Here is a 25197-nt window from a genome sequence, read left to right as displayed (position 1 = left end):
TGACTGTTTATTTAATTGAAATAGTTATATAAGCAGTTAAGTTATTTTACCTTATGTACATCTTCTGGGCATGCAACACTTGTCCCCCCTCCCCCCTTCCCTGCTTTCGCCTCTGGCATGCATGCTTGAATAAACACACACACATGCACATGTGCACGCACGCTCACACACACACACACACACACACACACACACACACACACATTTAGTGTTAATGTTTTTCTGGTTTGTTCTCTTTTCCAGTACCATCTTTGATGGCAATAGTCAGTTAAGGTCTTAGAAGTCAAGAAATCTTTAATGAAATAATTTAGTAATGTAGAACATCCACAATATTGTAGATTTCATTTATAATTATAAAGTTGTTATACCAAGAAGCAATGGAAGAATCAATTAATATGATACGGAAATTGAACAACTAATATATTTATGCCATGACCGTGCACACAGCAAGCTCCACCCCTTCACATGCTATCTTCTTGGCCACAGCCAGCATATCTATGGGACTGCATTCACATAGACTTGGCAGGCCCCTTTCTTAACTCCATAAGACTCACTGTCATTGGTGCCTGTTATTGACTTCCAAATATTTTCTGCCACTGCCACATCATAAACTGGCAGGAGTGTGGTGTCATCATGTGTGTGTGTGTGTGTGTGTGTGTGTGTGTGTGTGTGTGTGTGTGTGTGTGCGTGTGTGTGTTTGAATCGGCTGTCAACTGTATTAGCATGAACCGGCTGCCTGTGGGAAACATGTATGTGGCGAGGTCTCTGCCATGCCATCTGCCAGCGACTCACACACATATGTTTGTGGAGCAGTACTAACTGAGTTCTTTATGCCCTGCTAGTGTACCGTTCACATCAGTGCACTGTGTCTTGTTAAGTGGGGATCCATGAAAGTCTGTTTACCATTATTGTTCAATATTCATGAATAAAGTCATATTCATGTTACTTGGACCACACTTGTGTTTCTAGATTACTACACGATTGGCGACGAGTTTGAAATGGTTTCGATGTGTGCATTCTTTAATTGCGATTTCATCAGTTTTATTCATTTTGGATGCCATGCTATTGGCCCTGATCGAAGAGCTTACTTCAGCTGTGACCACTTTGTCAGCTTCCATTAACAGACAGGGTACTGTTCCATCAGCCAATCCACCCACTTTTGCTCCATATGATGATTCAGCCGAGGATGGGAAGCTTAGGAAATAGACTCAGACAGCATTTTTTGGCTTTTGATGTGACAGCCTTGAATTTGTGCAAAGCCCCTCCCTTTTGTAGATTCCACCTAAAATGTATGAATTATTGTGTCAGCTGGCTCCTTCACAAGAACTGGCACCTCTTACGTTTGATCACATGTGCAGTTTATTGTCCAACAACTATTGCAAATGAAAGCATGTCATAGCAACGAAAATTGAATTCTACTGGTGCCACCTGAAACCACACTAGTCGTACAGGGCCTAGGCAGCTGAACTTCACAGCCTTAGTCGTAAGTGCCAATTCCTTACTGAGGCCCATATCTACTCTTATGCAGACTCTGTGGTGTGTGATGGAATTACCTCTTTAGCGCCATATGAGAAAGTGCACCAGAAGGCTTTACTCTGTGGAACAACTAGAACGTATCTTCAAGCCCCAAATGAAAAAGTTTATTGTGCATTCTTTGCCAGCTGATGCCTTTCTCTGTTTTCTGAGCACCGTTCACTTCACGCCTATGGGGGAGTGGAACCAGGCTGAGTTGCTTCACAGCTGGTAGCCATGCACACTCCTCCACCATATGAAGGCTGCACCACACCTGCTGCAGTCAGGTTCATCTGGTCAATTCGCACCGGGATTGCCGATGTTGGTGCAAGGGTGTGGTCACTAGCCCCAGTGGATACCGGACAAGGTTATCTGCCACTGGGGATGCTCTCTGTGAGATGTCTGTACAGCCGATGGCTGGTAGTTCGCCACTTTGATTGGCTGTGCCCCCACTTGCTGCCAGTCAGGCCACCCTCCTCCAGCCACCTCATCATTATTTCATCACCCATTGTTGCCAGTGGGTCCATCCCCATCTCCTCCGCACTGGCATCTGTCTGCTGATGATGACACACAGAGATGGCGATGGCACCATTCTTTCCAGCTCTCCAGTGCTGTCGTTGGGCACTTCACGGGCTCACCTCCCTCAGGCATGCCGACATCACCGTGCATTTTGGTCCTATACTGTGTTGCCCTGCCCATATGGCCCATGGCCCACGGCCCCCGCCCCTTCGGCAGCATTATGGGTCGAATGCATGTGCCTTTCATTGGGCCGCTGGCGTGTTGTCCATCACCTTTGCACAAGGGAGAGATCACTGTATCCTGCAGCTAGTGCATGTGAGTGCAAGTGCATCAAGTCTGGTGTTAATGGGTATGTGTGTGGGGAGGGGGGGTTCTGAATCAGCCGTCAACTGTATCAGTGTGGGCTGGACACTGAAGGCTGCCTGCGGGAGGCACACGCGCAGTGAGGGCTCTGCCATGCTGTCTGCCAGTGACACACACACACATATATGTGTGGAGCAGTGCTAACAGAGCTCTTTTACGTCCTGCCAGTGTATCGTTCACATCAGTGTACTGTGTCTTGTTAAGTGGTTTTCCATTATTGTTATATATTCATGAATAAAGCCATATTTATCTTAATTGGACCAGTCTCATGTATTACTTGGTAACTGAAGAAACATCTATCCAGCCCACAACCAAATATTTACAATCAATGGCCTGCCTCACAATGAACAAAAATTTATTTCATCAGTCATCTCTGACTTTTGCAATCATCATACAATCTGACATGTGCTTAGAGCTGCCTTTCATTAACAGTCTAATGGATGAGTTGAACAAATCTATCAGGCTTTTAAGGTAAGATGAAGATTGTCATCTGTTTAAAATCACCTGAAGACATTAAAAATAATTTTTAACATATAAAGGGCCACCCTGATCCATGAGAGGAGTCTGGAGGTGCTCCACAGCCAAGAACCACCAACCCTTCTACAACTAGTGCCTCTGTAGACGAACAACAAGATGTCATCTCATCATCAGTATTACACTGGTGCCACCATGTGGGTTTTTAGCAAACGACAGCAGTGAGGATGAGTCCCACTACAATTACAGCTATTCAAGGCTGTTCTTCACAGAAGTTGAATGACTCCAGTGGCATTGGAATCAGAATCAACTCCACAGCCAGCAGCATCAAACATAGCTGACATATTACAACATACTGCAGCCACACCACAGAATATTCATTTGCCACTCCCACAGTGCCCTTGCCTTCACATTGTGTCCACACGATCATCAATACTCTCAAAACTAATCAAGTGGATCCTGCATCATCAACAGGAACAGCTGAGGCAGTTGCTGGTGACAGCCGGGTACACTTCTATCAAAGAGAAAAAGAGTCATGCAAAGATATAAGGGGCATTCCATAAGTAATGCAACACTTTCCTTTTCTCAGCCAATTTCAAATCAAAAGTGTAGAATCTGTTGTGGGACTTTGTGGAATATTCACGCTTTAGCCCTTACAGTTTCATGACATTCTGATATGTGGTGGTGTTATACACAGCCTTCAAAATTCTGTAACAGAGGTGCATTCCAAGCAGACAGTTGTCATTGAGTTTCTTTTGGTTTCAGAAAAAATGTGTTGCTTATTTACTGGACACCCCTCGTATTATAATATACAGTTCTACTGCGCCATTTCCAACCCTGGACAACTTCCAATGTTATAACCAGTTGGCTTAGTCTGGTAATCTCTCTTTGCTCCAGAGTAATGAGAATAACAGTCCAATAAAATCCATCCTGGCCAGTTCTGAAGTCCTTTATCTTCACCCCTTTCTACATATGTTTGAGCCAGACACCTTCTTGAAGAAGGACGATGTCACCGATTCTAATCTCCTGCACTTCTACCGACATTCTGAAGTTGATGAAAACACATGAGTAAGAGCAAGTAATCTTTGCTGCACTGATTCCAGAAGTCTTCTGTTAATTTCTGCTACAGGTTGAATTCTTATATTAAGTCAGTTGGCTTTCAAGGCTCGATCCCACTCAATCAAGTCGTAAGTCTCATCCACACCAGAAAGTGAGCTGGCACAAGCACCTCATCGTAAGTTTGGAAGACAGGTGTAAAGCTGAGTATGGCTTTGATGCTTACAAGAAAAATCTGAAGTCTCTCCTCACCCAGACTGCTTCACCCGAGTAATTTACAAAGGCACCATTTTACTGAACCAATCATTCTTTCCTACCTGGCTCCCCCCAGAGCTGAACATAGGAAAATGAGATTCAAAATGCTGGGGTTTGCCCATATCAATGCTAGGGTTATGGAGCAGTCAGTCCAAAGACTTGCTCTGCCAATGCCACAGTTGGTAACATTGTATTAATAAAGCAACAGTCTCATTCCCAACAATGTAGCTAGTAATTCAATACCTGAGACTGTTACTTTCCTGACAGAAACTAAATTGTTTTTACTGTACATAAGGTTTTTATTAGTGTTCCCGTGTTCCTCACAATTGACGAATTAGGTGGCACAATATACTAGCTCAGAAGCATCACAAAAATGATGAATGTGCAAGATTCTGTTCTGACAAGTTGAGATACACTTGCATATAGATACATAGAGATTAGGAAGTCACAATAGCCAAATACACCATTTCGAGACATGGTGATGAAGCAGGATTTTGTCCAAACACAACCATAGTAGCCAAGTGTCTTGGAATAAAACCTTTTTAGTGATGGATACTGGTGAGACTAGGCCCAGAGAATCATAGGTGCTTGCAGTAACTCAAAGCAAATTTCTTTTGGTAGCTATCATGTCTAGTGTTTTGCCAGTGACAACCATTTGAGGTACAGGGAGCATATTGTTTGTTGTGTTCCATAACACACAAACTAGTGCAGCATTCACTTTTATGCCTTCTTCTTGGGCCTTCCACTTTTTGCTCAACCATGGCAGATTTGCTACTGTTACTATATTTGTTGCATCAATGAAATAAGCTCATAGTAGAGACCACCAGTCTGTCTTGTACTTCAGTTCTAGTTGTAGCATCATCTGTGTACATATTTTTATGTATTAAGGCTGCAACCAAGAGGAGTAAGTGGTTGTCAGTTTCCTGAGAGTGGACGATAACAGGAAGAAGCTGCATATACAACTGAAAGGAAGACATTTTAAGTGGTAAACAGCTGTCTCCATTGTGTGAACTGATTGTGAAGTTTCACTGACAGGTGTGTTGCACTATAGGGATCTCACAAGATCTTGCTCATACAAGTGAAGAGCAAGCTGAAGGGAAGTTTGTGTGATATGGACTATAATGGCAAAATGTCGTAGGCAGAATCATTGTAGTGCAACCATTACTTTCGGTTGAAGGTTTCTGAAATGTCATTAAGCTATGTCGGGCTCTCTTCTTGAGCTGATCCATCAAAAACAGACTGCTATTTTATAGTTCCTTGTCCTTCTTTTTTTTTTATTGAGTGGTGTGGATGATGAGAGGTGTCTGTATGTGCATCAGAAGGAGCTAACTCAACATGGTCTTGCCTGATGTATTCTAACATCAGAGTGTCATAAGCAAGTCTTAACTCATTGTTTTTAGTACACATTTTTGCAATGCAGTATCTTGAAAGAAATAAGATGCACCGAACCCTTCCAAAAGCATGGAGTCTCTCATGCTCACTGATGGTTCCTGCTCCTTGGCTCTTACAACATGAAGGTTAATGGCAATCTGAATCACTGCAATTCCTGTTCGATTTATGCTAAGTATCTAGTCAAACTTTGAGGACAATCAGACTAGAGACAGAAATAGTAGTATGGTCAGTTTGCCAGTATTGATTGGCTCCTATAAATAGATCAATGAGAACAACTGTCTGTCAATGGGATTAGCCAGTGACAGGTTACATGCAAGCTGCATAATTCACGCATCTTGTGGTACAGAAGGATGGCTGCTGAGCAAATGTGAACTCTCAAAGGCATTGATACTAATGAGCCCTTTCTTCCATATACTTCTTAAATTCAGACAGATTACTCTGCATAATTCTGATATGGTAACTGTGGACCCAAATGTGTCAATCATAAGGGCCTATGTGTTAATCACTTGCAAATTCAAACTGGAAATCGAAGATCTGTCAGCAAAGTGGACTGGTTGTCAGAATCCAGAACAAAACATACCAGTTTTCTCTTACCTGTGGGTTCTGTAACAGAAATGCATGCTGTTTGCAGATGTGTGAAGCTGGGGCATCCTGTGTTTACATTACCCACTGAACTAGAACTCATTTGCACTCTAGGAGATGTAGGAGTTTAATGGACACAAACAGATTTGTGATTGTTGTCTTCACAGAATGAATCAGTTCACAGAATGAATAGAAAGTCTGGCCTATCTTCATACAACTTTTAAAGTATGGCCTTACTTGCGGCAGAGGAAACAGTTGTTACATGACTTCAGTATGTTTAGATACATCAGTTCTAGTTATTTCTCACTGAAATTAGTAAAACCCAAATTAGCTGTTGTATTTCCAGCTATACTGATACACAACTTGTGATAAACAAAGTCCTGTTTAGTTTCTTCTGACGTGTGCATTCCACTGTTTCTGTGAGTTTCTTGCCATATACATAAGTGGAGAAGTATGTATAAGTGGAAAATGACTGCCTGTAGTGCAGAGAAGAGGGCTTTTGGGAAAGGAGCTACGCTGAAATCCAAAGCACGTGAATTTATATACAGATTGCGTGTTTACTATGAAAGGGAAAGGGACAATGGTGGGTCTTTCATATGAGTGAGAAAAGTGGTTGACAGAGTGGCAGAGGCATTGAAAACATCTCTACAGCAACAGTGAAGAGAGTCACAAATGATAAAGAGGCTGCAAGCTGTTATTTTGACGCCTGGAAACCCAAGGAAGAGACCATGTTGTGTGACTGAAACAGACAACTTTGCCGAAAGTGCTATCAGGCAACACATATATGCATACTTAAGCAGGAAGGAGTGTCTGACACTCAAAAATTTGATGGCATCACTGTCAGACAGTGGTTTGTTCACAGGCAGAATGACAAGTCTCTCCACTGTTTTGAAAAAAATTGGCTTCCATTGGAAAAAGTTCTCCGAATGAAAAGTATTAATGGAACACAGAGACATTGTAGTGTGGAGATGTTGTTGCCTGCATGAGTTGCTAGCAGTGAATCTAGAAAATGTAATACGAATTGACGAAACATGGGTCAACATGCGTCATGCACATTCTGTCGCATGGACAGATGACATGCGTCACGGAACTATGAGTATGCCAACTAGTAAGGGAGGGCGACTAATTATAGTTCATGCTGGCTCTATGAGTGGTTCTGTTCCTGGTGCTATGATGATGTTCTAGTCAAAAACAAAAACTGCCTACTATAATGAGGAGATGAATGCAGATACTTCAAAGACTGGTTTGCTACCAAATCTCAGTTCTGGTAGTGTTTTTGTAATGGATAATTCTCTGTACCATTCTGTACAATTAAATTAGGCACCAACGGGTGCTGCAAGGAGAGATGAAATAGTCAGCTGGTTGCCAGATAGTAAAATAGGCTTTGAACAGAATATCCAGAAAGTGGAACTTTTGGAATTAGTGAAATGATACAAGCCATAGAAGATGCATTATGTGATTGATAAGTAGCAAAGAACCACGGACACAAAGTTAGACATCTTTCAGCATACCACTGCCATTACAAAGCAATTGAACTCATCTGGGCTCAAATAAAAGCAGATGTTGCAGAGCAAAACAAATCCTTTATGTTGTGAGACACACAGAGGATGCTAAATGAGGCTGTCACACGAATAATGCCAGAAAATTGGAGGAGCGTCATCAACCATGTGTGGAATAAGATTACAACGTCAAACATAGAAGAAGGTGTAAGAGAAAAATCCATTCATAATATTGTAATTTCTTTATCAGACGATGAGGGCAGCTGCAGTGAAGATACCGAAGACTATGCAGTTGTGACAAGAGATGACCAATCAGATGAGGATGATCTTGGGGTTTCCATTCTTCCACATGAAAAATAGAGATACTGTCTGTTATATCCTAGCCAGTAATGCCACCCGAGCCCGCTGCCAAAAGGTTGGCAGCATCAAAGTCCGGACGCCGTCCGCATAAGCAGCGCCAGGGAGACAGGAAATCGCCGCAAGTCTGCGCGCGCCACCGCTGGCTTCTGGTTTCTTAAGGAGTCGCGAGCACTAGGACAGTTCAGTATTCGCCGCTCAGTTGTATACTCGCCACCGATTTGTGTACTTGCTAGTCAGTTGTGTGTTCATCGCAGCAGAGTTGTTGTTTGTCGTCAGCCGACGCTGACCTAGCCACTCCGACTCGAACTAGACAGATTTCTGTAGACACAGAGTTCACAACTGTGTTTCTGTATCTTCGTTAATAAAGATAAGTACCGACTTTTATTTAATCAGAGTGTTTGGGTTTTCATCTTTCTGTTCACTGTTCCAGCGGACCAGTCGGCCCGCTATTAAAAGTGTGGCGGTGACTTCGTAAGCCGTTTCTACAGCGAATTGTTTGTCGCTACGAACGCCGCCACAAAACTGTCCTTATTTGATATTTTATATGTAACATCTGTGCAATTTGCTTTACCTTGTTAACGTTGAAAATCTGATTGTGTGTAATTTTTATTTTGGCTGGAACCATAGTCATGGTAATTTTTTTTAATGATGTTACTGCCATTTCGGGGTAATAATTTTTATTTTATTGTTATACAATCCAGAGTTCGGCCATATGCCATTTTTAAGTACAGTAACTTATTTGTATGTCAAATGCTATCAGACTGGTATGAAATACAGTGAAATCTGAACGGTATAACAATAAAATAAAAGCTGTTGCTGTCAAATGGCAGCAATACCATTAAAGAAATATTTATTTGTATGTTTGTGTAAGTTGACAAACACTGGTAGCACATGTGAAAAAATATTCCATCAAGGAACGCATCGATCAGCAGAATGCTGCTCATACAGGAATGCTGCAATGAGTGACCGGCATTGTTTGGTTTGGAAGGAGCCGAGAGATGCTGTGGGCCGAACGGTGGGGTGGGAGGGTCTGGCACCCCACTCCCCCCGCCACTGGCTCACTGTCCATCCATGTTGAATACTGGCAACTGTGCTGGAAGGTGTCAGAGCTCTTCTCTCGATGTACGGAGTATAGCATTCACCATAATGGATGTATTTGCTGATAAGGGGTTGTATTCTGTATTTCCAGTCAATATCAGAAGCCACATTCTATTTTTCACTTCAAAAGATGTTGGATTGCTGTAAAATGCACTCAGCCCATGAATTCTAAAAACAAATTTCCTGGAACAGTCTTGGTTTTGCCAAGAAGTCAAAATGTGTGAAGCTCTCATAATTGTTTATGTCAGTGTAAAGTGCAAAGAACTATACAGACACAGAGTGTACTGAAATTATGAAACCCTTCTGGAATGAGAAGCAGGTATTGCTTTTTGCCACAATACATGTTAGAACAACCCTTTAGTGTGTTCTGTCTAAGCTTTTATAAAAGATCCAACACTCCATTCAGAAATTGAATTCTTTCACTCATTTCTGATTTGTTGATTGGCAAGGAAAAGTGTAGTTCTTCTTCAACAAGTTAAGTGTAAGCTTTGGGTGAGAATGTTCTTAAATGTGAGCATTTGTAATATCTTTCAGGCCTCATTCCACCTACATTTTATTACTAAGTTACATTACCTTAAATTTGTTGGTGGTTTTTGCAGAAGAAGCACATTCTATTTACTTCCACAATAAACTTTGAAGACTTGGCTTTGAAAACATTGTTACTTCTTTTCAAAGCATACTTTTCTTTCCTCAGGAGTGACATTTTAATATGTCATCTGTTTCCCCAAATCCTTGCATTAGTCACCTTAACAGGATCAGCTCTTTTAAAACATGACAATCATCTGTGCTGGAGCTCTCCATCTTTTGGAAATTGGTGATAAACAACATTTGTAGTTTTATATGAAGCTTTTTTGCATTCAGTAATAGCACAATGATTTCTGCTTTTGCTCATAGTACTTTAAAACAGCCAACAACAAGAATAGCTAACACGCAACTGCATTCTATTTGTTTCAACAGAAGGATTTGGGAATTTGCTTGCACACTCATAGCGTTGTTGCTTGATGCTTCTCACTTCCTGTATTTCCAGAAACATGATGCTGTTCCACCAGCAATCTGCACGGGAAGCCAATATGGCATGCCCTGTGTATACACGTCCAACAGATCACAGGAAAATATTGCAAATGGTGGTTTGAGAAACGTTACTCTCGAAGTAAATTTTATTTCACACAAGATAAATTATGTTAAGTGTAAGATTGTGCGATGATTTCTTAATTCACGGAGTAGCCATTTATGTCATTATTGAAAATTTTATTGGCATATTTGTGTCTGATATGTCTTAAAAGGGAACACATACTAAAAAAGACCAATAATATACATGAAAGCTTAGCTTTTCTTGTAGCTAAATTGTTTCTATATTAATTTAAGCTATTAACTTCACTTATTTGTGTGTACACCATTATTAAAATATTGGTGCATTATTAAAATATTGGTACATCAATATTTTTTCCAAAAAATATCGATATATATTGGCATATTTCTCCTACTGATATATTGATAATGAAATGGTAATATCAGGCTCCAATACTTTTATTTTATTTCATATTTTTTTCTACAGTTTTCACTAAATACTTGAAATTGTTCTTTTGCAATTGTAATAGAACATAATTTTACTTTCAGAGTGAGAAGCAGTCTTACTGCTTTTTGAGCTTTCATCGTGTCCAGTCTTTCTCTTTGACCGCGTGAAGCAAGTATAGGTGGCACAAAAGAAGTGCAATTGCACTGGGATTTGGCAATGTGAATGGAATAACAAGACTTCTGATGTGAAGAAATAGCACACCTGTTGCATTAAAAAACAATTTTTCTTCACATCAGCTTTCTTCAAAAATATTTGCTGAAAATAATGAACAAAAATCTAAATGACAAGACTGGTCTTTGACATGGGCAAAGACATGTGAGGGGAAATGTTGATGCAATCAGTCCTCAGCACTACCAGCAGAAACTGCAACATTTAACTTCACCATACAACTCCTAGGTCACTGGCATTTGTAGAAATGAAAATACAGGAAGTCGACATGAAGTGCTCAGGACAAATCCAATATGTGACGAAAGTGAATGACAGAGCCATTGAACACCTTTTATTTTGCCATTTACATGCAGTTACCATTGTTAGCAAAGTGGTTATTGCCAGGGTAAACGTGCATCATTTTCCTATCAATTCTCATATTGAGTGATGTGTTGAACCCGTGTCCGGCCATCCTAATTTAGGTTTTTCATAATTTCCCTAAGTCGCTTTAGGCAAATACCCAGATGGTTCCATTGAAAGGTCATGACTAACTTCTTTTCCCATCCTTTGGTCCCCTCCCCCAAATCAACTAACCAATCAACCATTCCTATCAATTCTTGCTCTAAGGGGATAAGCAGGCTGCTGGCTTGTTGATGTACAGAATATCTAATAATAAGTCAGCACTTAAATATGTAGCTCTAAAACCAGCAGTATATTAATAACACGCAGCCAATATTTTTACAGGCTGGTTTGTCAATATTTTTTCCATTGATATATCGATATTTATTCTCGATATACCAAGGGCCGATAATGATTTTTTTTTTAATATTTATATATCGGATTCCACTATGTGCTACTTAATAGACATGTTGCTATTGGTTGAATACATCACATGTCCTATGCTTTGAATATCTGCAGTCATTCGCTGGTGAGATGACGTGACGTGACATGAGCTATGACTGGCTGAAAAAAGGGCATCGTGATCGTGTTCACTGGCCAGTGTTGGCCTGCAGGCCATAGTTTGGAGACACCTGGTTTACACACTTACAGCATCTGATCTGATTTAAATAGATTATGGTTGGAGGAGGCAAGGAAGAGATAAACAGAGAACTCTGTCTCATGTAAAGAAGGAAATATGTTTCTTCTACCTTACTATTCTTGGATTATGTGCCCAAAAAAATCTTTATTTGCCATGTGATATCTTGTTTATCATATTCTATGGCAGAAAAGTCCAGTTTACCAATTATATACACATGTATCGTAAAGTTATGTTCTCCTTAAAATTCAATCCAAAACAGAATGAATACATTTACCACTGCCATAGAGTCTATATACCTACCTTAATTAATTTTTAATTAATTTTCCTGCTGATTTTATTTTTGTTGAAAATAATAAACCTCCAGATACAAAAGGTATACTGTCACATTGCATTGGTATCATTTTGGGTAAAATCACTCTTTCTTTTATTTGGAATGCATTTTTGTATCTGTTCACTGCTATATTATTGCTAGCAACCTGCGATCACAGAGACATAGTGAAATATGGGGCTTCTTTGCCAAAGTAGGTGATGGGAAAGCCAAGTGCAACTTTTGTCTATTTCATATAAAGGAGGAAATGCATTCAAACTTGCTCATCATGTTTGTATGATGCAGCCAACAGAGTCTTTGTGTGTGTTTAGCACCTCCTGCTCCTGCAACCCTTGATATTTCTTGTAAAGATAACCAGGATGGTCAGCAACCAACATCAACACATGCCAGAACTGAATGGCAGTCACTGCCAGTGGATGGCAGTACCACCTCAAGAGCAGTAAGTCAACCTCCAAATCAAGGAACATTGTCTATGCATTTTGTGAAGCCTCTGTCTAACAAAATAAATCAACCGTGGGTTGTGAAAGCTTGAATTTTGTGTGTGTGTTTGTGTTTGTTATTGTCTCTATCAATGTGCCAACGCTTTCGTTTGGTAAGTTACATCATCTTTGTTCTTAAAAAATAAATCAAGAGATAGATGTTGCACTTGGCCTGTGAAAGATTACTTGTCCCTTAGCATAGCTGAGAGCAAGCAGTTTCAAAAGTTCATAAGTAAACTGAATGGCACTTACTGAATTCCAGTATAAAAGACCATTTTCAACAAATTTCTCCAATAACAATACACAATGACAAAGGAAGTAATGGCAAAAACCAAAATTAATTCTGTAGAAGACATTGTGTGGATTATAGCCAGTAATGAGAGCTATTTGTTGGTGATAACACACTATGTTAAAGACCTGGAGCTGGCGTCTTCTCTTCTAGAGTGTTTTAGATATAATGAATGGCACATTCAGAAAACCTCACTGAAGAACTGTGATAAGTAACCAGGGAATGGGGCTCTGAAGAAAAAGTTGTGTGTGTAGTTGGTGACAATGCTGCTAATATTGTGGCAGCTATACGACTCACAGCCTGGAAAAAAAATCCCCTGCTTTGCATACACCATGAATTTAATTGTTCATAATAGCCTTCAGCACATTCAAGTCATTCTGAATAAAGTGAAAAATACTGAATTTTTAAAAAAAGAAGTACGCAGGTTGAAAGAGCCTGCCCTGGCAGTAAAACAGGATACCACTACAAGGTGCGCTTGTAATAATAGCTGATGTCAAGCATTCCCTGATGTCACTACTAATTATCAATTATCCAGCTCTTCCAAATTTGACCACAGACAACACTGTATGTATTACACAAGCTTGTGAAGTATTGGAAGTTTTCAATGACTGGTTTGAAGACATGAGCAGTGAAAGGGTGGTCACTGGGTGTTACAAGTTTGTCAATAACACTAAAATTCATGGTGATGTGTACCAGATGGCTGAGAAGTTAATTGAAAAGCTACACTGGCAATTTTTCAGTATAGAGGGAAATTCAATTTTCACAGAAGAAAATTTATTTGATTCTCAATTCAGATTATATCGATTTTCTGATAAAAATTTGGGTTAGAAAGTAAAATTCTATCTGATAAGGCAATTTGAGAAATACAAAGTGCACACATCCACAGCCACTGCAAAAATCCCAGTTCCCATCACCAAATCTACTTCCTATCTCTGGGTTGAATTTAATGTGGTGTCTTCCAGGTTAAAGAGTACTCCACACCTAAGAGCTGCTTCGATAGTGTAAGTGGACAAATATTTGCAAGAACCCTTGCTACAGAGGCAAGGCAGTCCATTTCAGTGGTGGTCTGAATGGCAGTCAGTATACTAAAACAGTGAGGGAGCCACAACTGAATAAAATGAGTTGTGAATGTTATGAAGTGTGAGAACTGTGAAGTGTTTGAAATAACAGTTCATTGAAACAGAGTTGTTGATTCACACTTCACAGGATGAAGCATTCTTTTGAACTATACATCACCAGCACGTAGTAATGTAGTGTTGGTCTAGAAGTTCAGTTGTTTGTTATTAGTTCTGTTCTGTGTTTGAAAAGGATGTTGATTACCAAGTGTGGGAAGGCAGATATTTAGCTTAAAAAATTTATAATTGTTTATTTGTGTGATGTACTGTGGGATTCTGACTAATGCAATAAGTAAAGAAGACAAAAAAGTTCCGTAACATTTCATTACAAAATTTAATGCATGGCTTGGAAAAATGTGGCTCTCTCTTCACAAAGTATGAATCTACCAGCAGCCAACTAAAAGAAACTTCAAGAAGACTACATTGAGGAGACTACCTAAATAACTTATTTCTTTTAAGATGAAGGTTTTTGTCAACATTGTAATTACTCAGTTCACATTCATATTTTGCCATGTGCACAGTTACCAATGTAAGCCACTGAATGCCTACTTATGAACTTCAGTCAATCATTTTAATGAATGCCAAAGAAAATGGGTAGAGGTTACATTCCAAATGAGCTGCCTACAATAATCTATGTTTTGAGAAGTTGAAATCTTCTTTCAGTTTGTTTCTGAGACAAGAGGTGATTGAGCTGGGTGGAATATTACCCTATAATATAATCCAATACTGAAAAATGACATGGGATTTCACAAAGTAAGTAATTCAGTCAGTGGCTTGGCTTTAAGCAGCTTATACCCCCAATGTCTGTATCACAGAAGAGAGAACATATTTCTGTGAAGTACTCTTTTTTTCAGCACAGATTTTGAAGTTTATACATAATCAGCATTGTGAAGCATCAGAGTCTGGAACTGCTGCAGTCAATAAGTTAGTGAACAGATTTTCTGATTGAAATATTACACTGGTCAATAGTTTTTTTCAAACTCTTTGTTGCATGAGATTTTTTTACTGATTCTTAATGTTTCTGATCTGCTGATTTCAAATCTGTAGATAGTTTTGCTCTTCATGCTCTGGTTTTCATACAATTCAAACTTTCTCATTCCAGCAGTTCACAGTTAGATTAATTACTTACAAGTGAGGGATGACTGACATATGATGGCAAACTGTTCCTGGAGCATTAAACGAGACCTCCCTGAAGTGGTCAACAAATGGAAGAGCTTGGAATGAATCAGGGTCTGTCTCTAAACATGCAGCTGAAGCGTTAGCCTCCAGAGCACAAGAAAAATGTGTACTGAGTGATACCATAAAAGTGTCAAATTACTAAAAGCAGGAAGAGTGTTCCCCTCCCCCCCCCCCCTTCCCCACACACACACACAGAGCACAGAGGAAGATACGATTGTCTAGGCCATAATGTCTCTGGTCCTCTCTATGAATTAGAGATTATACTGAACAGTATACTAGTGGTACTGGAAATTCCACAGCAATAAAAGAACTGCTAACTATGAAAGTCTCATAGATGATGTGCTGTCAGCATTTCATCTCATAGGATGTAATATGAGTGCCAAATTCCATTTCCTATACAGTTACCTTGATAAATACCTTGGCAACTTTGGAAGACATCAGTGATGAGCAAGGTGATCGGTTCCATCAGGGCTTCAAGACTGTAGAAGAGCACTAGCAAGGGAGATGAGACATAAATATGATGGCAGACTATGGCTGAAGTATTAAACATTGTCTTCCTGAAGTAGTTCACAAACAGAAGAGCGAAATGATTCTTCCTCAACAGAATGTTTTAATTATAAGTCACTTTTATCTAACTGCAATCTTCTCCATGATGGTATGTACTCAATTTGTACCACTAAATACATTCAGACAATGTTTCCATTTACACTACTGGCCATTAAAATTGTTATACCACGAAGATGACGAGCTACAGACGTGAAATTTAACTGACAGGAAGAAGATGCTGTGATATGCAAATGATTACCTTTTCAGAGCATTCACACAAGATTGGCATCAGTGGCTACACCTACAACATGCTGACATGAGGAAGTTTTCAACCAATTTCTCATACAAAAACAGCAGTTGACCAGCATTGCCTGGTGAAACATTGTTGTGATGCTTCGTGTAAGGAGGAGAAATGCATACCATCATGTTTCCGACTTTGATAAAGGTCGGACTGTAGCCTGTCGCAATTGTCGTTTATCGTATCGCGACATTGCTGCTTGTGTCGGTCAAGATCCAATGACTGTCAGCAGAATATGGAATCGGTGGGTTCAGGAGGGAATACGGAATGCCGTTCTGGATCCCAACGGCCTTGTATCACTAGCAGTCAAGATGACAGGCATCTTATCCGCATGGCTGTAACAGATTGTGCAGCCACGTCTTGATCCCTGAGTCAACAGATGGGGACGTTTGCAAGACAACAAGCATCTGCACAAACAGTTCGACGATGATTGCAGCAGCATGGACTATCAGCTTGGAGACCGTGGCTGCGGTTACCCTTGATGCTGCATCACAGACAGGAACGCCTGCGATGGTGTATTCAACGATGAACCTGGGTGCACGAATGGCAAAACGTCACTTTTTCGCATGAATCCAGGTTTTGTTTACAGCATCATGATGGTTGCATCTGTGTTTGGCGACATCGCGGTGAACACAGATTGGAAGCATGTATTCGTCATCGCCATACTGGTGTATCACCTGGCATGATGGTATGGGGTGCCATTGGTTACACATCTTGGTCACCTCTTGTTCGCATTGACGGCACTTTGAACAGTGGATGTTACATTTCAGGTGTGTTATGACCTGTGGCTCTACTCTTCATTCAATCCCTGCAAAACCCTACATTTCAGCAGGATAATGCACGACCGCATGTTGCAGGTCCTGTACGGGGCTTTCTGGATACAGAAAATGTTCAACTGCTTCCCTGGCCATCACATTCTTCAGATCTCTAACAAATTGAAAATGTCTGGTCAATGGTGGTCAAGCAACTGGCTCGTCACAATACGCCAGTCACTACTCTTGATGAACTGTGGTATTGTGTTGAAACTGCATGGGCAGCTGTACCTGTACACGCCATTCAAGTTCTTTTTGACTCAATGCCTAGGGGTATCAAGGCCGTTATTACAGCCAGAAGTGATTGTTCTGGGTACTGATTTCTCAGGATCTATGCACATAAATTGCGTGAAAAAGTAATTACATGTCAGTTCTAGTATAATATATTTGTGCAATGAATACCCGTTTATCATCTGCAATTCTTCTTGGTGTAAGAATTTTAATGGCCAGTAGGGTAATTTGTATTATACAACTAAGTTCAAGAGACTGAAATCAAGTCTTTATCCACCTATACTGTGATTTAATGACGGAAACATGAAATATAGACATCTGGTGAACACAAGAAAACTGGAGCTTTCAGAAAAAAAAACCACAACTTTAGTTCTGAAATAAGCACCTTTAATTAGGCAAGAACAACTGCTGATAGCAATGCAACAAAAACGTTACTTTACTTTTTGGAAACTCTGTACATCTTGTTCCTATAAATATCTTTTGAATAGCTTTGTATCCAATTTTGCACTTTATATCTGTTTGTAGCTTGGTAGCTTGGTAAGATTTTGCAACAACAGATATGCAACCAAGAGTTACAAGCATGGACAACACCTTGTGTCATAACTGCAGACATCACAATTTGCAAAAAACTGATTTTCTTTGTTACTTTATATGAAAAAGATGACATATCCTTAGCAAAATAATTTCTTTTTAAATGTTAGCAGTGTTGAATACTGTACCTGTGATGAGTGCCACTTTATTCTGCTGTGATAATGACCCTCCAATCACACCAACAACATGGGCACCCAGACTATGACCAACCAAGTGAGTTCTTGACAAGTTCAGGCCATGTATCTCTACTAAACAATCCACAAATTTTGCCACAAACTGACCAACAATGACTAGATCCTCTCGTACTTGATCATATGCTGCATTGCTTGCAATAGGTGACCAGTCTATAGAAATAACATTATAATCACCTGCTGTCAAATATGCTGTAAAAGAACAAATAAGATTTGTTAATGGCTCACGTTGGAATCAGCTTTTTTCTAGTACAGCAACTATATGTTCATCAATTTTGTTTATTCATTAAAAATGTTCCACATATCAATCAAAAGCAAGAGCTGCGAAGGTTATGGAATGAGTAAAGGTAACATTAACAAAACAAACACATCTCTTAAAATTTAAACTGTATCTCGGTACACTTTATTAACAATCACTATACTTTTTGAACCACAAATTAGCATTATATTGTACCAAAAAAAATAAAAAATAAATAAAATTGTCCATTATCAAAAAAGATATTTACCTATGCTAGAAAATAAGAAAATATAGATACCGCTACATAGACTTAATATAGTTTTAAAAATTAATATTAGATGCTAGTTTCTAATTTTTGACGTGTCTCCTGTACCATAATCACATGATTTGATAGTGTATGTTACGAGACTAATAAATCACAATTCACAATTCTCTCAATACCATTTATGTTTACCCCAAGAATAGATGGGTAGATCACATAACTAATGAGGAGGTATTGAATAGAATTGGGGAGAAGAGGAGTTTGTGGCACAACTTGACAAGAAGAAGGGACCGGTAGGTAGGACATGTTCTGAGGCATCAAGGGATCACAAATTTAACATTGGAGGGCAGCATGGAGGGTAAAAATTGTAGAGGGAGACCAAGAGATGAATACACTAAGCAGATTCAGAAGGATGTAGGTTGCAGTAAGTACTGGGAGATGAAGAAGCTTGCACAGGATAGAGTGGCATGGAGAGCTGCATCAAACCAGTCTCAGGACTGAAGACAACAACAACAACAAATGTAACCAAGGCAAATGGCAGAAAAGACAAAACTCAGAAAGCAGCTACTGCTTCCTGCTTTATATTAAGTTACTGCTGTTTATCTTGTACAAGTAGCTAATTATTTATTTGAATACGTGGGTATTTTTCAAGGAAAACATCTGCAACAACTGAATCTCATTTACAATGCTGAACACCTTGGCATATAGCTTTATAATGAACATTGCTGCTTCCTATGCAGTTAACAGGAATTTACAAACTCTGAATTTACACAATAAGATAATTTGTAGAAGGACTGGTTAATAAGGTGTTTCAAAATTTCCTTATGGGTTAGTAGATATTTCCACTTTTACACTATGTTACATAACAACTTGTTACATAATTCCCCTCTGGACCATTGACAAGGAAGCAAAATGTGCATGAAAATTATTTTATTGACTTGTATATTATGAATATGCAAACCACTGTTTAGCTGCAATTGAGAAGTGAGTGTAGGAATTCAAGATCCTGAAAAAGTTTGTGAGTTCTACAGTAATGTACTTTACACAATATTGTTCCACTCAAGAATGAGTTCATCACATACACCTAAATTTTTTGAAGTTTTGACTCAGCAAGTTCAGAGTCAAGCAGGCAAATTTATACCCGGTGTGCCAATCAGTATGTAAACATGGAGTGTCGCTACACAAATTGCGAGCAAGGAAGCAAAACAGAAAACCATGCAGTACATCATAACAGGACAGTGTGAAGTAACATTCTGTAGTTGTGAGCACAAGAGGGCCACTGCAACAGTCACATGCTGTTGAAAGACCTGAGCTCAAAAACCCAGAATAATTATTGAGCCACAGCAATGAGGCATGGAATGTTGAAAAGTCCAATAACCAGAACAAATGTGCTCATCCAATTAGAGCCACCATGTCACAGGTGCAGGTTATGCTGCTTAAATAATTGGGCTTTTAGAGCTCACATTCACATTTAGTCATGCCACCATTCTGTCCATGCCACAGGTACCAGAGAGAATAACAGTCTACTGAGTTGCAGTAAAGCCATGACAAGCTGATCGATGTGGTCTACAACCACCTCAATGTATGCCAAAGCCATGGTCTGCCATTGCAGCCTATTTGGACATCCTCCTACAGAGGGTTGTTCGTGGTGACTGTCCTACATGACAACCATCTCCCTGGATTACACTGTCAGCTATGCTCAATTAAAAGCATGATGGGCCATCTACGAGCGCACTGAGGCGTAGGCTGACTTGTGCTGTCAAAAATCTTATAACAGACAGTGCCTATTTATCTTCCCCACTGGCACCCACGTATCTCCAAGATAGCCAGTGTTCAGTGACTTGTGGCACTAGCACCATGACTCGCCAACGAGGTGGATCAGCAGTTCTCCTCAGTGTGCGCTGAGGTCCTCTCGCTGCATGATGCTATGCAGTATTTACATTACCCTGTGTATTCACACTGACAACAGAATGTCATTCCAGATATCCCTATCTATGTTACTAATGCCTCCTGGCAAAGCCTGACAACTCCCACACCACAGCTTGGTCTGCTCGGGCCACTACATTTGATATCACGAAGTGGTCGCCAAATACTCTGACACTGCTACATTTGGTGGCAGCAGTAACAGTTATCTCAACTACTTCTTGCTACCACATCTGCAGCCTTTGTACATTGTCTCAAAGTGAAAGCACAATGTGATGCAGTAAGTGAATATTTTTTATTGATAGTTTTTTGGTTTATGTGTGTATCTTGCTTGGCCATGGAAGGACGACATAGAGACATTCATCGTGACCTTAAAGTTACCCTTGTCAGGTCAGAGGCACCTTCAGATTCATTGCCATTTAAGGGGGAATTGCAAACAGACATGTCTGACAGCAGTGGAGTGTTAGGGCATGAGTTGCCATGTACCAAGGGTGTGCCAGTCACATATAGTATTTTTATATGATTTAGACACCTGGCATAAGATATTTTTGAGTCCCATTGGGCAATGACGTGGAGAAAGGATGTATATATATATAGTTACGTCTGCTTGTGTCTGTGTATGTGCGGATGGAAATGGGTGTGTGTGTGTGAGTATATACCCGTCCTTTTTTCCCCCTAATGTAAGTCTTTCCGCTCCCGGGATTGGAATGACTCCTTACCCTCTCCCTTAAAACCCACATCCTTTCGTCTTTCCCTCTCCTTCCCTCTTTCTTGACGAAGCAACCTTTTTTTTAAAAAAACAAAGATGATGTGACTTACCATACGAAAGCGCTGGCAGGTCGATAGAAACACAAACAGACACATACATACACACAAAATTCAAGCTTTCACAACAAACTGTTGCCTCATCAGGAAAGAGGGAAGGAGAGGGAAAGACGAAAGGATGTGGGTTTTAAGGGAGAGGGTAAGGAGTCATTCCAATCCCGGGAGCGGAAAGACTTACCTTAGGGGGAAAAAAGGACGGGTATACACTCGCACACACACACATATCCATCCACACATCTACAGACACAAGCAGACATATTTAAAATTTAAATATAAATGAGGAACTAGCTTTAAAAAAAATGGTGTTTCCTGATGTGAGCAAAAATCTTAAGCACTAACATCAACATCTTTTGTATTGAACTGTTTTTAAATGGAGAAAGCAAGCCAAATGGTATATGTGTTTCATGACCACTTTAATTTCAATAAAATGAAGCACAATTGGTGGCAAAAATATGCATTTCCTTGGAGTTGCAAGAGAGATTTAAAATACCTTCACTGATTTCAGAAATAACCTCAGACACAAGTAGGCCTCTTGAAAGACATGCATAAGGTAGGGAAGAACTGTGTAAACCAATGCTGTAGGTGACTGCCAATAAACTGTTCATTTTACAATGTTCATTATTATTGGTCATTACCCACAGTGTTATATCTATTATTTTACAGGTATAATTGATTTTTCAGAGCATACAAATCACCAATGAGTGACACAATTTTCTGCTTCTTATCATCCACACTTTCTAACATATAAACTACTTTTGAACTGCCAAAATGCACTAGAACAAATAAAATGTCTATAAAACACCAGACTGTACAACATACTTGTGGTGAGACAGTTTCAATTCCTGAAATCCATCATCCATGGCCCCTGGCCTGGTGAGGAGCACTGCAGTCCTGGGTCCATGGATAAACCATGAAAATCTGCTGCATTATGCCACACACAAACAGAACCGGCCTACAGGCAGATTGAAGAGACTAGATCTGACAGGCAGGGGCTGCACTTTAGTGGGAATCGAATGGCTTCAGATTGGCCGGCATGATCCATTACAGATACCCACAGAAATGACCTCCAGTTTGGCCTATCACAGAAATCCACTTGTGTGGCCAGCTGATCACGAGCCACCGACAGCATGTTGATGAAATGAGACCACATGATCAATCTATGCAACAGATAACTTCTTCAAATACTCTGAGAAACAATAATAATGAGGATAGGTAGCAACTCATCACAAAGATGATTGCTGAGCCACAGACAGACATGTAGAAAAGACAATCACAACCAATTTTCAGCCATAGCTTTTGTGAGAAAATGAGAGCACACACACATTCACAGAATCACTCAGACACAACTCAGGCACTGAGAATCAGACCCAAACAAACCACTGCTGACACCTCCCTGCCTCTTGTCGGTAGCTGCTAGGCTTGCAGCAAGAAGTGGTGGCAGCACTGACTGCAAGCTGAAGGGAGTGGTAGGGAGGGAAGAAGCAGTAGGAATGAGGGAATAGAGAAGCGGCGAACGTACTCAACTGCACCCAGCCAGTGACGATGCATGACACCTCAGTTAACAAATCATTTCATCTACTGAGACATGGGATTTTTTCAGGGTTTTTTTCCTCAAATTTCCCTGATAATTCCCTAATTTTCCTGATAAGTTCAAAATTCCCCTGATTTTCAGAACCTGTAGCAACCCTGAGTCAGTTTAAAGTGCCGGTTCTGTAAATTTTCTCAATAGTATTCCTCAAAAAGGATGTTGCCTTCCCTATAGGGATTCCCATTTGAGTTCCTGAAGCATGTCCGTAACAGTTGCATGTTGTTCGAACTGATCAGTAACCAGCCTGCTTCTGAACTACTTCAATACAATGATATTAGGGCTACTACCACATTGTGTGGTTGGTCAGATGAGACTTCTCCTTGTGTGGTTAATTTACAATGAACAGGCGTAGCTAAAGTATAAGTTTTCCCTCATGAAGTTCTTAGTAAGGCACAAACATTCCAACGGTTGGCCTACGGTTTGCGTTAGCATTATCACAAGCAAAATAGCACAAGGTTCTTCAGAGAAAAACTGAGGACTCTCATGCAATAACATAATGAATTGGTACAGGTCTTTTCAGCTATAAACTGGAATATTAGTGTGCAGACATACAAACTGACACAAAATTCAGAAACCAATAGTGTCTTACTGCAGGAAGACGAAAATAGAGTTTTTGATGTTTGTTTGTGTGGTATTGCCACCGAGATGTCATATGGAGTTAGGGTACAAAATCCTGGTTACTTGGCCACACCTCTTCAAGTTGCTATGCAATGAAGAAAACTACTGTCAAATTTTCAAATAAATCAGCAAAAGACAATCGGAAGAAGGCCATGCAGCAAACAAAGCATTACATGAAAATTCGGAAATGACAACAGACCAGTCCAAGCATGTCAAAATCAGTACTAAAAATGGTGGTAGGAATAAATAAATGAGCAAACTAGCACAAAAGGTCAAAAACAGATGACAGTCTGAACAAGACAGATGACAACAAAGACTGACAAGGGGATTGCATTAGAAGGAATGATGCCCTCAAGAGCTAATGTGTCAGCAAAAATTAGCAATTTTTGAAAATATAATATAAGTTGGATGGATAAAAAAATCTACTCACCAAGTGGTGACAGAAGAACACACATAAAAGTTAAGGAAATGTTCAAGCATTTGGAGCCAGTGGCAGAAAGGTTAAAGCAACAGCAAGAGGAATGAAGGAAAAGGAGTGGTAAGGTTTACAAAATGGGGAGACTTATGGAAAAGTTGCCTAGAATCCTGAGTCAGGTGAGACTTATGAGACAGGTTGGGAGGCAAAGGAACTACTTTCCTTCATATGTAATATTGAATGGAAATATCACTTTGCAACACAATCCCGAAACCTATTCAACAGAAAACTTAACATTTAACTTGGCTTCGACCACTTCAGACCATGATCGCAGTTTTATCCAGCACCACTACCTCAAACTAAGCCCTTACAAGAGTTCCAAGAACTCCTAACATCCATCATTGCTTCACACTCCTTTCTCATTCCCTACAATATGACCATATGCTGCCTCCTGTGGAACTCTTAAGTTCTTCATTCCCTAAAAATTGATGACACCATCACCAACCTCCCCACTGGCAAGCGACCTACTACTATGGTACTTGACTGATGTGATTATGTAAGCAGGGATCTATGCCAGCTTTCTGACACCACTATGTACTGCCATTAAGGACCCATCTCTGGAATAAAAACTGATCTGCACTTCCTCCTTGAAAGCTAGGCTCCTCATAGTGACTAACAACTCAATCCATAGAACTCCTTACCCCACCCAAATCACACACTCCCAACTTTAACCTTCTTCCTGAAATACACAAACCAAATCACCCTGGCTGCCCCATAGTTGCTGCCTTCAAAGCATCCACCAAACGTACACTATATGATCAAAAGTATCCAGACACCCCCAAAAACATACTTTTTCATATTACGTGCATTGTGCTGCCACCTAGTGCCAGGTACTCCACATCAGCGACCTCAGTAGTTATTAGACATCACCAGAGAGCAGAATGGGGTGCTCCCTGGAACTCATGGACTTCAAACGTGGTCAGGTGATTGGGTGTGACTTGTGTCATACATCTATACATGAGATTTCCACACTCCTAAATATCCCTAGGTCCACTGTTTCTGATGTGATAGTGAAGTGGAAACGTGAACGGATACGTACTGCACAAAAGCATACAGGCCAACCTTGTCTGTTGACTGACACAGACTGCCAATAGTTGAAGAGGATTATAATGTGTAATAGGCAGACATCAATCCAGACCATCACACAGGAATTGCTAACTGCATCAGGATCCACTGCATGTGCTATGACAGTTTGGTAGGAGGTGAGAAAACTTGGATTTCATGGTCAAGCGGCTGCCCATAAACCACACATCACTCCGGTAAATGCCAAATTACACTTGCTTGGTGTAAGGAGCATAAATATTGGATGTCTGAACAGTGGAGAAACATGTGTGGAG

General features: G+C 40.2%; 1 protein-coding gene across 2 annotated transcripts in view; it reads right to left on the bottom strand.

The window, feature by feature from the left end:
- Positions 1-25197, bottom strand: part of LOC124607306 (phospholipase A1-like) — a 113832-nt gene that overhangs the window by 36600 nt on the left and 52035 nt on the right. For both annotated transcript variants that reach the window (XM_047139601.1, XM_047139602.1), the window contains exon 4: positions 17869-18123. In XM_047139601.1, the coding sequence (XP_046995557.1) occupies positions 17869-18123 (255 nt within the window). The remainder of the gene's footprint in view (positions 1-17868; positions 18124-25197) is intronic.

The sequence above is a fragment of the Schistocerca americana genome, chromosome 3 (genome assembly GCF_021461395.2).
Source record: "Schistocerca americana isolate TAMUIC-IGC-003095 chromosome 3, iqSchAmer2.1, whole genome shotgun sequence".
In the NCBI taxonomy this organism is placed as follows: domain Eukaryota; kingdom Metazoa; phylum Arthropoda; class Insecta; order Orthoptera; family Acrididae; genus Schistocerca; species Schistocerca americana.
Note: the sequence above shows the minus strand (reverse complement) of the source record. Positions and strands in the feature narration are given on the sequence as shown.